The 15404-nt window shown below is 29.1% G+C and overlaps 3 protein-coding genes across 3 annotated transcripts; 1 reads left to right on the forward strand and 2 right to left on the reverse strand.

Moving 5' to 3' along the window:
* Nucleotides 1-308: 308 nt before the first annotated feature.
* On the reverse strand, nt 309-8531 carry LOC145746362 (sodium- and chloride-dependent GABA transporter 2-like). The gene is made up of 13 exons (XM_082564631.1): nt 6839-8531; nt 6391-6522; nt 5547-5910; nt 4373-4505; nt 3958-4092; nt 3627-3730; nt 3454-3547; nt 3048-3191; nt 2509-2646; nt 1602-1805; nt 1154-1324; nt 807-915; nt 309-677 (listed from the first exon to the last, which is right to left on the reverse strand). Exons 1-13 carry the CDS (start codon nt 6981-6983, stop codon nt 619-621), a joined length of 1932 nt encoding a protein of 643 aa, XP_082420757.1. The 5' UTR covers nt 6984-8531; the 3' UTR covers nt 309-618.
* Nucleotides 8532-10472: 1941 nt separating this feature from the next.
* Nucleotides 10473-13748, reverse strand: LOC145745611 (amine sulfotransferase-like). Its single transcript, XM_082563734.1, has 8 exons — nt 12771-13748; nt 12493-12615; nt 12285-12395; nt 12069-12175; nt 11665-11788; nt 11336-11451; nt 10997-11168; nt 10473-10741 (listed from the first exon to the last, which is right to left on the reverse strand). Exons 1-8 carry the CDS (start codon nt 12880-12882, stop codon nt 10611-10613), a joined length of 996 nt encoding a protein of 331 aa, XP_082419860.1. The 5' UTR covers nt 12883-13748; the 3' UTR covers nt 10473-10610.
* On the forward strand, nt 13414-14768 carry LOC145745150 (acyltransferase PGAP2-like). The gene is made up of 5 exons (XM_082563147.1): nt 13414-13667; nt 13817-13969; nt 14095-14200; nt 14302-14511; nt 14638-14768. The coding sequence occupies exons 1-5, from the start codon at nt 13524-13526 to the stop codon at nt 14766-14768; spliced, it is 744 nt and encodes a 247-aa protein (XP_082419273.1). The 5' UTR covers nt 13414-13523.
* The last annotated feature ends 636 nt before the right edge of the window (nt 14769-15404 follow it).

Genomic DNA, 15404 nt, shown 5'->3' on the forward strand with positions numbered 1-15404 from the left:
TATTATTGTTTTATACTAACAAGTAAATTATTTTTTTTCTAATTCATTTATGACTTTAAAATGTAAATATCATTACCAAGTTACAGCTGATTTGCAAACCACGTGTTTGAACCCACATGCATGACTGGGCACAGATTGTTTTTTTTTATAAAACTATTTTATCCTCCCAAAAAAATTAGTGATATTTTAAAAATGTATTTATATTATATCATGTAATTTTATAAAACATTCAGTTATTCTGTACTTCATATTAAATATTCTATTAACCACCTAACTTCTGTAAAGTCACATAAAAGAATACAAATTGATATCCAAACAGTTTTTACTGATACATTCCAGTGCTAAAATAAAAAATATACAATTTTACAAAGCTAGTACATTTGTAGTTTTTTTACAAACAATATTTAATTATATTAAACTTTATATTTTAAAACATTATCCCGATGTAAAAAAGTAGAAATATAGCAGATGCAACACTTAACATGTCACGTGACTAAAACGATACATTTTGTAAGAAAATGCTAACAACAACACTTGCGAATGTAAGTAAATTACGATACGTCATAAAAACGATTTCAGCACTTGATGACGTAACAACTAATGACGTCACAAATTGATTTAAATTGGATATTCAATAAAACCGTTTCCTGTAACATTGTTGCCTTCAATATTTTTATCTAAAAAGAATAAAAAAAATTTTTAACAAACTGGCAAAAAATTAGTTTATCAAACGTGTTAAAAATAAATGCTTTGATTTAATCTAAAAATAAAATGCTTAAGATGGACAAAATTCAAACTTAAATTACCTTCTAATAGGTCATCTGCTTCCACAGGAGCAGCTATTCCATATAACTTCTCGCTTGTTCTGAGACGTTTCTCCAATTTTTCAGGAACAGTAGTCACTTCAGTCCATCGCTGTTGAAATTAAAATTGGTTTATTAATTAGGTTACTTATAGGCTAAGCTGTAATAGTTTTTTTATTTATTTAATTAAACTGCCAATAAAGTGTTGGCTTAGCATAAGTTTAAACCGTTTATTGTGTTTTACTCGAAGGCGTATTTAATGGAATCAACGGGGTTTAAACCCAGGACCTCATATAGTTAAGCCAAAGGTTTTGATCACTTTAAAAAAGCGATTAAGTCTATACACTTACTTCATGAAGCGAACCAGTCGCGATGTAGAAACGATAAATTGCATAGAAGGGTATCCACAGTATAGCACACAGTGCCAAACACCAGGACAGAAATTGGGCCCAAAAGGGGTAAGTATAAATACGATTGTACGTGAGAGGTTTGTACTGCACCAAACTGTATATAAATACCCCCTAAACAAATTTTAAACATTAACATTTATACTTATATTAGATAACTAAAAAAATAAATGCTTTTTAAAAATGAGTTTAATAAATACAAATACAATCCAACAAAAATTAGACAAGTTAAAATTGACGTCATCAAAGTGACGTCATCAAAAAATGGATAAGTGACGTCATCAAAAATGTGACGTAATCGAAATGGACGTGACGCCATCATAATTGCCGTGACGTCATCAAAAGTGACATGACGTCATAAAAATTGACGTGACGTCATCAAATTACTTACCGACGTCATAAGAGGCGTGACGACAGCCCATGCATATTTGAACCAGGGAAAGGGTCTGAAACCGATCATGTGACACACGTGACCCCAGAAACGGTCGATTCCGTAAAACCAGCTGACCGTGACGCATTCGCACACGCCGATAAAGAACAGACACCATCCAGCGGCGGCGTAGTTGTCGTACATGTTAAAAACGTAAACGCCCCCCTAAAAGTGAATTAAAATGTAACATATAACGGGTAGTGCGGTATATCGGTTATTACATTTGGTCCAGAGGGTGTATTTAACCTATAGGGACCAGAAGGTTTATAGTTCGAGCCGAACCAAAGCCATACTCTATTCGCCGCTAATCTAGGCACTTTAGGTGAGCCTAATTTGCATTTTAGTTGCTCCTACAAACCATTAAGTCAAAGTAATAACTACTAGATAATAGGTATAAATTAAAGACAACGTATAATTTCAAGGTTAAATATGTGACTGCTAAACGAAATAGTATAAATACCATTTAAAAGTATTTTTCATTTAAAACATGATGTCAAGGACTTGACATTTTTATAAATCATGTTAAACCGATGTAAAGACCGAAAGCTATTTCGGCCTAATGGTAATAAATTGTATAAAGTAATGTGAAAGAAATGTCAGTGTCATGTTTACCAGCATGTTTTTGTTTATCGGTTAACCTCATCCAAGTTAAAACATGTTTGTTATACCCCATGTATTGAAATCGAAACTATTCACAAGAGAAAATAAATAATGTAAAACTCGTGTATATCATAATTTGACGTCATAATTTTTTGTTTGTATAAAGTATTACCATATTCTTATATGTTGGTATACATGTTTATTATCCGTATTTTTTTAACAGTATATATTACTTTGACGTAGGTATGACGTCACAATTCTTATATACCTTAGTAATCATGATAATTCCGATTAAAAATTGAACAAAGCAAACCAGCGCCACCAATTTTTCGCGCCTCCATTTCTTTCTAAACAATCCTGGTTTTAAGTCGACCAAGGCTGCTATAAGGCTCTCTTGTCCAATAAACTAAAAACAAATAAACATTTTTTTTAAATAATATTTTTGTATGTTTAGTAAGGTTACCTAAATTCCATAAAAAGTTAATAAAAAAACGTATATTTTAATTAATTTTTAATGCCGTCTTACTCACTAAGGAAATGGTAATATGATATTTTAGGTAGGATCCATCGTTATTTAAAAAGGAGGTAATTATATTACAAAAATGGTTATATAAATTTTAGGTTAGGAAGCTATTTTAATTAAAAAAGAAAACCACTTTTATTTTAAATGTGATTTTCTCTAAATAATTTATATATTTTAAGGCTACGTAACTTAACATAAGATTATCGATTTCACCTATAAAGTACCAAAGCCAATTTAAAAAAAATCAATATATGGAAAATTTGATAAAAACATATTTAATTTACCTGACTATCCAAGCCCAGCAAAAATATCATAAGAAAAAATAAAATACCCCAAAGATGAGGGAAGGGCATAAGCATAATGGCTTTTGGGTAAGTTATGAATACCAACCCGGGCCCAGATTCTGCCACATCTTCAATTGTAACATTCTGCCAGAAAAAAGGAGTTAAAAAATCAAACATTATATTGTAATATCCAAAAAACCGTTGTTTTGTAAAAAAAAAGCAATGCATGTAAAAACATAGTATATAAAAAATATATACAGCTTTTTAGTCACTTTTTGCCTAAAAACTTCTTTATGAAGTTTAGACATTAATTTGACTTGTAAATCACTATCCTAATTTGTTTTTTAAACTTTCTTAATCTAAAAAGGTAAGTTTAACACTATTTGAGTAACAATATAACAATTACCTGCTCCTTGGCCATAAACCCCAGCACTGTAAACACAGTAAATCCGGCGAAAAAACTTGTACCGCTATTAAGAAAGGATAAGATGATTGTGTCTCTGTAAAAATTGATTAAGTTAGTGAAGCTATCATTAAATATTCATATGACTTATACAAAATCGCGGCAAAAATATTGACCTGTAAATATTTTGGTGGTAAGCATTAAAACTGCCCATTGTTACCATGATTCCATTACACAGAGAATAAGAATAAAAAACTTGGGTTGCAGCATCGGACCATACCTGAAAAAATAAATCACTAAAAAATTTAAAAAAGGAAACTTCTAATAATCAAAGTACCTCTGAAATTGTCTTTTAATAAATAAATTTTTGGGGTACAAATACAACAGTAATATCTTAACACTCTTTTAAATTAATTATATAAATTAAAAATCTTAACTAATTATCAACTATTTAAAAATATATAAATAAAAAGATAGTCCGAAAGTTTCTCCGACTGGGAATAGAACCTGAGGATTCTGTAGTTTAGTGATGTTGGGCTCCAAGTAGAAACGAACACCCTCCGCAGCGCCGTCTAGCGTCACACCTCGCACGAACAAAATCAGAAGCATAAAGAGCGGGAAGGTTGCGGTGAAGTAGACCACCTTCATTTTCGGGAAATTTTAACTAATTGGTTAGTTTGAACGACAAAGACGACCAAAAACCTGGGTTACAATTAAACCTACGCAGTTAGGTCGGGCCAGAGTGGATTTTTTTAGCATAGGGGACTTAGTTACGATTCGGAAAAACATGTTAATTGAATAGGTATCGATATAAAGTATAACCATATAGGTTTACAATAATAAAGTTGACCTTATACAGTCATGTGTGTAAACATATCCCTAACTGTAAGATAACATGAATAAAACATAAAATATTTATTACCTTGCTGGTCCAAGCAATACCACGCCATATACAGAAGTAAACGATAAGCCAGCATGCGATAAGACAGGCAAATAGATAAGGCTGAACGCTGCCTAGATTATGCACCCCATCAGATAGGCCCAGCACACCACGTCTACAAAAGATAGCGCGTTAAATTATGTAACAAATATTACATACAATCATGATATATGTTTATATGCCATATGGTGTTATATACCGCATATATATATACAAAGATAAAACCAATAGGGGTTTAGATTCCAAGTCTGCTTAGTTTCAAACCGCAGAAAGCAACCTGGGTTCAACCCACAAATATTTTTTTTAACATTATTAAAGTCTTGTCTCAAGAAACATTAGAAGCATATTTTATATGTTTATCAGTATGCGAGCAAGTACAAGGGTATTTTAAAGGTTACACTACACTAAACCATTGGTTATACATTTGGTATAGCTACATCAAAGCAAATAGTGCGTAAAATGTAAATAAGATCATTTTAGCAATAAATCTAATGTGACAAATCAGCTTATTTGAAAACAAAATTGGTCAGTGTAATTAAACAATGGCTTGGGTTACATAAGGTTGTCTAGCCAAAACATTTAAATTTTTTTCCCTTATTGGGTACAATTCCATTTAAAGTCGATATGCTGCATAATTAATGGAATCTAAGCTTTTAATAAAATTAGTGGGCCCATTTTAGACTTAAAGTTGATACTAATTCAATCTGGGTTAATCTAAACTTCAACAAAACACATTAAAATGACAAATTATATAACTTATTTCCTAAATAATTAAAGTAAAATTACATGTTAAAAATACAATTCCAAAATAGACGTAATAATTAAATGTCAATAGTCTGAATCAATGCTTATAAATTTATAAAAAGATCGCATAAGTAAATCGTTATTAATCAAATGACATTCAATTCTATTGTAAATTACATGTACTTTTCCATAAATGTGGTAATATAAAGGGTATTTTTTAAAAGAGTTTTTAATATTGATGACCAACTATCTTAAGACAATGATGGTAAAGCAATCTTAATGCTATAGGTTAGATTTTAATCTGACGATGATTAAAAGAGTGACACATTTGATCATTATCAATAATTCTGTTTACAGATATTAGTAACTAGTAAAAAATCTAAAATATTAAAATAAGAAAACCACTACTTACTCCCAGTATTCAATAACGGACGATATTCTTCTTGGTGACGTCACATTCAATGACGTCATGTTCATGACAACACTCACGTTCGAGTATCCCAGTGACGTGGTTGTTACGTCATTCATGGTTGAAAAAGTCGTGGTAGAAAACAGGTCGGTTGTCGAGTTGTCGCCGAATAATGATGTAGCGTTGTCGATGACGTCATGTTTTTGGCCGAATACGTAACAATTGTCTGTATTCCACCAGTTCTGGCAAGAAGACCAAGGTAAAACAGACTGAAAACAAGCGGTCGTGTATTGCAAGGACCAGGCCAATACAGTCATGTAGTAGGTGTTGAGATTCATTATAATGGTCAACGATGCAAAACCGATTCCTAAAAATAAAAAACTTTATTATGTTTATTTAATTTATATTTTTGTTTACGTTTTAAGAACAATTTCTTTAAAAATATTGACATTTAAAAAAAATCATTAGAAAAACAATGGAAAACATATTAGAATTATTTCACTTATAAAATATGAATTACTAACTAATAAGTAAGCATTTCGAAAAAGTTAATTGTAGTGTTTGCAATTTTAACTGTTTAAGGTGGACAGTAGACAATAAATAACTTGTTTTTTTTATTTTTGGTAACAAGGTACTCAAAACATCCGGCGTAGACTTGATTGCTAGGTCACGTTATATTAATAAACGTGTTTAAAACCGTCAAGTTCATAAATATAAATCACCTTTTTGTGGTTTAACAAAACGAAAACAGGTTACACAATTAGGCCATAAACATCTTATACCGCAAATAAAAAACGACACATTTCTATGACGTCACAAACCACAAGGAATTTAACAAATGACTAACCTTTCATTAGCGGGAACATAGCCCACGCTTTGGAAACGCCTCGACTTGTGAATTGGCCGATTGCGGCTTCAAGGAAAAACAAAGGAACAGCAGCACCGACCAGAAATATAACGTAGGGTATAAGAAAGGCACCTGTACGTTTTTATTAGATTTTAAATTAAAGTTAACTTTTCTAAATACAGAACTACTGGTAAACATCAACAAATGTAAACTTTCCAGTTTTAGGTAAATTGTTGACATTTAAATGAACTACCACCCTTTTAAAGTTGGTTAACCGGTTAGGAAAGTTCTAAAAAATACACCCACGCTTAGCCTTCATGATAAACAAAATATATTTTTTCTTTATGATAAACAAAATATATTTTTATACGACACAAAAATACTTCAAATTTCACAATGTAATGCCATAACTTTCAAATTAGCTTAATTTTATAAGTTTTATTCTTACCTCCTCCGTTTTTATAACATAGATACGGAAATCTCCAAACATTTCCTAGGCCTATTGAACCTCCTGCCACACCAAACACAAAATCCACATTTTTCTTCCATTTTGCTCGTTCTTTGTCAGCATTTTGAACATTTTTGTCTTCCATTCCCGGAAAATGTCGTTTTGAAATATCTGGCTTTTTCACAGATTTTTAAGAAAGTAGTTAATTAAAGTTTTTTTAACAAAAATAAAAACTAAACCTAACCTTAACAAGATAGACAAATAATTTAAGTTTCTTTGCCTAAGGACTCAAATAATTAATGTCCTATTGTCCCCGTTTATTCCCTGTTGGTTAAAAATTCGACAGCTGGTTTTTAAATGAAAGTTAAAAATTTATGAAGGAAAGCAGGCCTTAGCTTTAATAAAACGCATATCCCTATTTTCATGCAATTCGAACCGACGTGTTTAGGAAAAAAGATATCTCCTTTACACACGTATTCTCTCTTATTTTGAGTAGGTTATTTCTTTAGTTCTCCTAGTTTGACATATTTTTACGACAAATTTTTATTTCTAATTTAGAAGACCTTATTTATAAATTTCTAATATCGTTGCACAGGTAACGTATGGGGAACTTTGTTATTATTTATTTACAAAGTTTATTAATAGCCTCCATGCTGTCTAAGTTAATTGAATTGGTGTTTTTTATCATTAACGCGGTTATTAATTAAATTTAATTTCCGCAAGAACTCAATATACCACGCAGGACATGGTTTCAATATATTAGTTGGTAATCACTTTATCACAAACGATAATCTAGGGATTATATCACAAGCTGTCTGTCATACAGAACTTAACTTTCGCTATAAACGTCTAAGAATTATGTTTTCTTCAATTAAAACTTACAAATATCAGACCATTACACAATAAACATACAGTTCTTATAACATACACTTATTTATTTATAACTATGCATAAATTATCATTTTGCTCTTAACAGATTTACTTCCACTGCTCTTTTAGGCCTCTAAAATTGAGATGGTTACGACGTCACGAGATCAATATTGAACATAAAAGCGAAAAAAAAACCACAAAGCGGCAGGGAGCGTTAAACTTAATACAAAAATAATTTAATTTGTCTGTAATTGCCTATTCATACCACACAAAGCACTTTAATGTATATGTATTGAATACATTCAGCACTATACTTATTTTATTAAAAGGTTTATATTTTTTGTTTTAGTAGTATTTCCAAATAAAAAAAAATTAACAAACATCTAAGATCGGAGAGCTATTTATTAATTAAACGTTAGCTATGTTATTTTTATAAATATAAAGCCTTAACTACTGTTTTAGTTAAGTAAAGTCTATAAAACACTATATAACGATACGTGTATTAAATAAAAATCTGACACCTTTGCCTTGGTATTTTATTTACTAGATTTTACTTTCAATTCAAAATTTTTAAAACTAAACCAATATATATGCCAACATTAGTTTGCTAACTATTAAACAAGTTGTGAAATTCACGTAAATTAGTACGTTTTTGTGGGTAGAATTTGTCTCAAAAAATCGTGCCTGCGTTTCTCTTTATTTTACCTCCATTCGTAAGTTAAAAAACATTTAAATAAAGACTCCAATATTTTTCATACAAAAAATTCTTAATTCATCTCCGATTTTATTGTTATACGTACAGACGTACAAAAAAGAAACTGGACTCTTTTTATCTTTAGGCCAGGCCATGAAAACAACTAAAATAAATCACGAGCACGTTTTATAAAAATAGAAACTCAATATTTCAAATATCAGTTTACTACAATAAAGATAGATAAACACTTTGAGCGTCATGTTTTGTTTATGCTATGCCTTCTGTATTGTTGGGCTTAATTATCATCATCACATCAAAACAATTTCGAAAAATTTACAAAAATTTCCACTGGACATTGGCTGACTGACCTAGATATATATATACACATAACTGACTGACCTATATATATATATACACATAACGCTTACACATAACACACAAAAACATTGGCTGACTGACCTATATATATATATATATATATATATATATATATACAACTTTGGACAATATCTTCTCTACCTTATAAAAAATCCTAACTGATCTTATAATGCCTATTGTTACTAAAATTCCTGTGCGCTTACTATACACTTCATGATAAAATCACGTTAACCTAACAATTTTAGAAATCCCCAGGCGCTTACACATAACACACAAAAACATTTACTAACGAAGCTACTGCTAAACAAATTTCTATCCTTCCAGTAACAAGTTGAGCGTTAACTGTGGTTAGGAATTTAATTCATGCGATTTTAACAAACTCATGGCCTGCTTTCACCCCAAAGGTATACCCTTTTCAACTTCTCGCTAAGGGCGAGAGATTTCGCAATTCGAGTGACAGCATTTGCTCGAAGCAGTTGTTGCAAAGCTTAATTTACATACACTAACTTATACTTAAAAATTAAACGATAAATAAATTCAAATTTGAGTTATCGATTTTACGGTTTTTAAAATTTCAAGTGACATATGATGACGTCATCAATCTTGAGATCTTGCGTAATATCGCAGAAGCTTAAATCGAAAATACCCGGCATTTAAAAATCCTAACCTCTTATTTTCTATATATTGCGACACACAAATTAGTGTAAATGTTAGTTATTATTTAAGCATTTGATTTTAATTATACTACTGTAAAATTTCAAAAAATAAAGGTCAGAATATCAAAGTTACTATTCACGTAGTTTTTTAAACATGTTTAAACCTTGCGTATAAATGTATTACAGAAAATATACAAGTTTTTAAATTGTTTTAGCCCCTATTTTGGTTGTAACGGTATTTTAGTAGCAAGACCACCTATTTTGTTTACTACAACTTTTCAAAAATTAAAGATTGGTAAATGCAATTAGCGGCTGTATTTGCATTGCAATTCAGATTTTGCATTTGATAAAATTTTGCATAATTAACATTATGTATTATTAGTATACATTGGAAACCCAAAAATTTTACTTGTTTGGATATTTATTTATTTATTTATTTTTTGTATATATCTTTATCCTCGATGTGGGAAAGTCGAATGCGCGACTTAAACATAGAGTAACTTTATTTACTCCGACCCAGTCTCGAGTTGCCTTGGGATATTATAGATTATAATTGACCGATAATTATGCTGCTGATTAAGTGCTGGCTCAGCAAGAGTTCATACCGTTTATAGCGCCTTACTCAAGGGCGCTACAGCATGAGATCAGTTAGGATTGAACCCACGACCTCATTCATAAATAATAACGCAATCTATGTGGTAGTCACTTTGCTTAGTCAATTGCCTTTAAATATTTTTATCCAGCTTTTTTGAAAAAGCTTATGAACTTGCGTTGTAGCAAGCATCAAAGACAGAAAAGGTGACGCGTGTTGAAATGTTATACACGAAAATCTAACCAAACTGCAAGACCACATACTAATTATGATTTAATTTATTTATTTGCACTTTTAGGTAAACAGTTTATATAAAACCTGCTTTAGAAGATTATTATGTAAAAGTGAAAAATAAATAAAAAATAATACATAACAGTAAAACAAACAATGTCAAAAATAAAACCAAATTATTAAGTGATTTTGATTCATCATTTATACCCTGCACATACATAGAAAAAATAATTCTAATTTGCATAACGATAAATAAATTAAATTATCTGTGATTTTAAATTGCAATTGTTTATTTTTAAAACACATATATTCATAACAATATTAATAAATATTAACATTAAAAAAATGATTTCATAAATTACTTTTAGTTGGCAAATCATAAACATATTTAATTGTTGTTTCACTTAATTTTTCTTCAACTAATTTGTCAACTTTTTTGGATTGTTTTTTAGTGAAATGATTTTTCCAATCCCCAACTACACCTAAAATAAAAAAAAAATTTGCTGGCATATACTTTAAAATGGTTAGAAAAACGTTTCTAAATGCACATAAAAAATATTTAAAACAAATTTTGTACTTAAAACTTTTTAAATTTTTCTGCTGTTTTCTTTGTAGACTTTTTTTTTGTTGGTAATTGTATACCAATAACAGGACAGAAGCTTGGCATTTTATTGCACTACAACAGTAGGTCAAAAAGACAATGCAAAAGTTTTCCAAAAAGATAAACTTTAAAAAACCTTTTCGTTTAACTCCTAATTTCTTGGTATAAATATCACGTTTAAACTCAAGTTCTTGTTCTTTCTTTTTCTCAACATTGAATTGAAGTTTTCGTGCAATTTCAATTAACTCAGAGTCACTTTTCTGAACTCCAATAAAGTTTGATAATCTTCTTAACTGTAAAGGCATATCCTAAAAAAAGGATTAATTCTCATCAAAATAAATAAGTTTTTATTTTACTACTCTGTTAATTTAAGAAATATTTTTAATACTAACAAACTCCCCTTTTTAAAAAAAGGAACAAAAGGGGCTTAGAAAAATTAAAACAATATATATTTAGAAACAAATTTTCATAATACCCTATGCATTTCTTCATAGCACAAAAAAAGAACATTTTTGTTGTTAATATGATTATACCATCCTCTAACATGATCTAAAATACACTCTCCAGGTCTTGTAAACATATTCTCAATATCTAAAACAAATTTTTATAAGCAAAAATATAGCCAAAAATCATTTTTTTAAATACAATAATTTACAGTTTTTTGATTTGTTTTTATTGGATAGGTAAAGTTATTTAATTAAACTAATAACTAAAAAAGGTTATTTAAATAATAAATTCAATTGTACAAAATTTATAAAGACAAAACTTTTTTAAAATTGGTTTTAAACTAAAGGTTAAACAAACTTGTAAAGTAAAGTTCAACAAACTCGTTCCAACTTCCGCATCGCTGATCAGGTCGAAAGGATTGATTTCGAAAATGAAACGCAGAAACCGCTGCATCTTTGGGATTGCGGTAAACATAAACAAACTAAAATTAAAATCAATGCATCAACTTCTTCTAGTTTTTAAGGGTATATAAAACAATTGAATTAAACACTCTACTTAACTCTCCAAATATTGTAAGTAGCAAAGAATATTATAAAATATGCACTTCTATAATACATATTTATTTAAAATTTATTTTACTGTAGGGTACTCGGTTTGATTCCCAATGAGGGAGGCTTTGCAGTAGGATAAAACTATTTCGAAATTGTTACAAAGGACATACGACTCTAACAAAAGATTCTAATAATAAATTGAAAACTTACTTTTGCACCAAGATCTGTGAAATTTTTGACAGGAACGTTAAACTCTGGCTGATGACCTAAAATTAGACGTTTCATGTCCATTCTATCCAACCAGTATAACCTTTCCTCTAAAAACTATACAATGTTGGTTCTCCAAAAATTGAATCAAATTTCAAATCCAAAAAACACATTAGAGTAGTTTTAAAACAATTTATTGATAGAAAAATAAAAGTCAACCTGGAGGTGCCCCATATATAAATGTGTGCATATGACAATGATTTTTAATAAAGTCCAATTCTTCCGTATTGAACATCAAATACTCCAGTGCATGTATTGCCCAATGACTTCCTATATAAATAATATTATAAAGCAAACATTTAAACAAATTAGTAGTAAGAATCTACTTGTGCAATAATTATTTTAAAAAGCAAAAAAATAAGCCTACCTGATTTCATGTAGGAAAACAAAAACACATCATCTTTTCTTGGCTGCCAGTTTTCGTTAGTATATTTAACAATCTCGGGTCGGAATGTGGGAGCCATGGTAACTCCATTGTAATTATCCATTACTGAAAGTTTAAATTGAATGAAAAGTTAATAAATTAATTCATAAATCAGAACAAATTTTCTAAGTTACACATTTTTAGTGTATAGTTAATAATATTTTAAATACATACTATCATATCTATATTTTTAAACTAGTATTGCAATAAAAAAATTTTACCTGGAGGAACTTTTCCCAAAATCTCATTAATTCGTCTTTCCTTAACCCTGGCCATAAAAGATAAAAACTTTGGATCTTTTATTAATTCTGAGATGGACTTCCTTAATGCCATTGTTTTAAGTGACACCACATAAAACTAATTCATTGAAGTAAAATTTATGCTATCAAGCATCATAATGTGCCCAAAAAATCAAATGTTTAAAAGTTGCATAGCTAAAAACATAATAAAAAACATGAACATAAAGCCCTTGACAACAAATGAAAAGTACAAAATATTTGTTGTTTTTCCCGTACCAAGAGACAATGTTTGCACAAGATAATATGATAGTTAAGGAGCACTTGGCTCGGTAGTTAAACATAATATTAAATTTAATGTTAAAAAACCAGCTAGTATTAAACAATTAAACAAAGTAAAATATCGTTTAGGAAGCTTAAAATATCATTTAATGAGGAAACTATGATCATGTTACAAATTATTTAGACACAAACAAATTATCTTTTTACCTAATTATGTCTATAATATTGCTGTGGAGAACAAAAATTTGTAAAACTTAGTTGTAGAATTTAGTAACTTGATTCAACATTAGAATCGTAAAGAGTATTACAAAGTCTATAAATTAATTCAGACCATAATGTAAAAAAAATTAGATTTTTTTTGCAAATCTTTATAACGTCTATTAACATATATTAAGCATTTAGATAAAACTTTTGTTGTTTTTTAAATTTCACAAGAAATTTACCCAAATTAAGACAATGGCAACTCACAGACTGCATGTTGAAATGAAGTTTAAAAAATTTGCAGTTTTTATCGGTTTCCTGCCATTTTTTGGCCTGTTATTTTCCATATTTTGGTCAATATTGTTTGATTTTGACACAACAACAGCAACGCATTGTAACGTATGGAATTTTTAAGCTTTAAAGTTTATATTTACTAAGGGCGGGTGTTCTTTTAATCATTAATTTAAAAGCAAAACTTAAATAATTTTAAGTCTTGAAAGGAGTAATATGTAACCTACATGGCTTTGAAATTCTGTATATATTTTAAGGTGCCAAATTATTTACCTTCGCTTAGTGCAGCAATAGGCCGAACACCACAGGCTTATGTATGGAAAACTTGTATTGCATTGCATAGTATACCTAGATACTTATTTACATATATTTATTTTAAAATACTGACAATGAGACAAGTAAAATCAAAGGTAACTGTTGCAAAATTATTTAACCTTTTATATAAGATCATATAGTTTCTATATAAAATGAACTGCACAATTGTATGTTTAAATAATTGATTTTTCTAAGCTGAATATAAATATAAATGTTTCAGTTTAAGATTTTACAAAAACCATTAGCTGTCATCTGTTGTTTGGCGAATCTTTTTGAACTTAGTGGTCTACTTGGACTAACTGTCATTTCTTCGCTAGAAAACCCAGGTAAAATTGCTCATGTTAACCTTAATCACTTCTTTAAGCACACAAAGTTTTAAAAATTACCTAAAATTTGCTACTACCATTAATATTTTTGTCTTTTTTAGATGCCCACACTTTGGGCTTTGTCTTTTTTATGGCTGGAGGCCTAACTTGCATGATTTCAGGCTGTATACTTGACAATATAACAATCTTTATTAAAGAAGAAGACCTGGCATTGTCTCGAACAAGAATAAAAGCAGTTTTATTTAACGTGGCCTCGTTTGTTATAGCTATATATTTCTACTACAGACATAATAAATACTGTGAACCTGTCGGTAATTTTAAAAAAGTTTTTGATGTTAAATTAAAATGAAGTTTGGTAAAAGAAATATATTAAATGTTAAAATAAAATGTATATAGCTCTATAACATGAATATTAAAAATGTAAACTTTTTTTTTAGTTTACAGCATGTTTGCATTCTTTGAATACTTGGTTATTTTGAGCAACATGTATTTTCATCTGCATCTAATCAACTATAGCTCGTATGATGTTGCAATTTTTAACAACAACAACAGCAACAAATTAACATGACGACTGCTGTTATATTTGTTTACTTGTAATGGGATTTAAATGTTTTTTTTTTAAATTGAGTAAGCCAAAAACTGTACTACTAAGAACTATAAAATCCATTTTTACAAATAGATGGAATTACCTAAAAATTTATTTTGTTTTCAAAATATGTCTGCAAAATAATCAATTATTTGTTACAAATCTCACTTTTATGTGCAAAACATGAGTTTCAGTTTTCCTAGTAAGTTTTTAATGAGTAATGGGCATTTTAATTTTCTTAAAAAATAAACCACTTTCGGCAAAAACAAAGTTCACTAAAAAATTAAAGTCAAAAATGGCAGGGTATATATTTGATATAGAAATTATTAAAACAAAACATATCAAAGTAAAACATAATAGCACATTATAACTAAATTATAAAACTTTAGTTTTTCCAAAACGTACATAAAAAAGTACAAAATTCAAATTAATTTGCAATTAAAATTGAAGTCGTAGTAAATGAATACAAACAGCTTGGATTTGTAGAAATACTTACAAAAAGGCAGGTTTATTGGTTTTGATTTTTTACTAGCCTGTTACTAACTTACAGTTTAATTTTTCTCTTAAAACTAAAGTAAAAAAATTTGTAATATTAAAAAATATATATATATTACTTTT

The sequence above is a fragment of the Corella eumyota genome, chromosome 3 (genome assembly GCF_963082875.1).
Source record: "Corella eumyota chromosome 3, kaCorEumy4.1, whole genome shotgun sequence".
NCBI classification, from domain to species: domain Eukaryota; kingdom Metazoa; phylum Chordata; class Ascidiacea; order Phlebobranchia; family Corellidae; genus Corella; species Corella eumyota.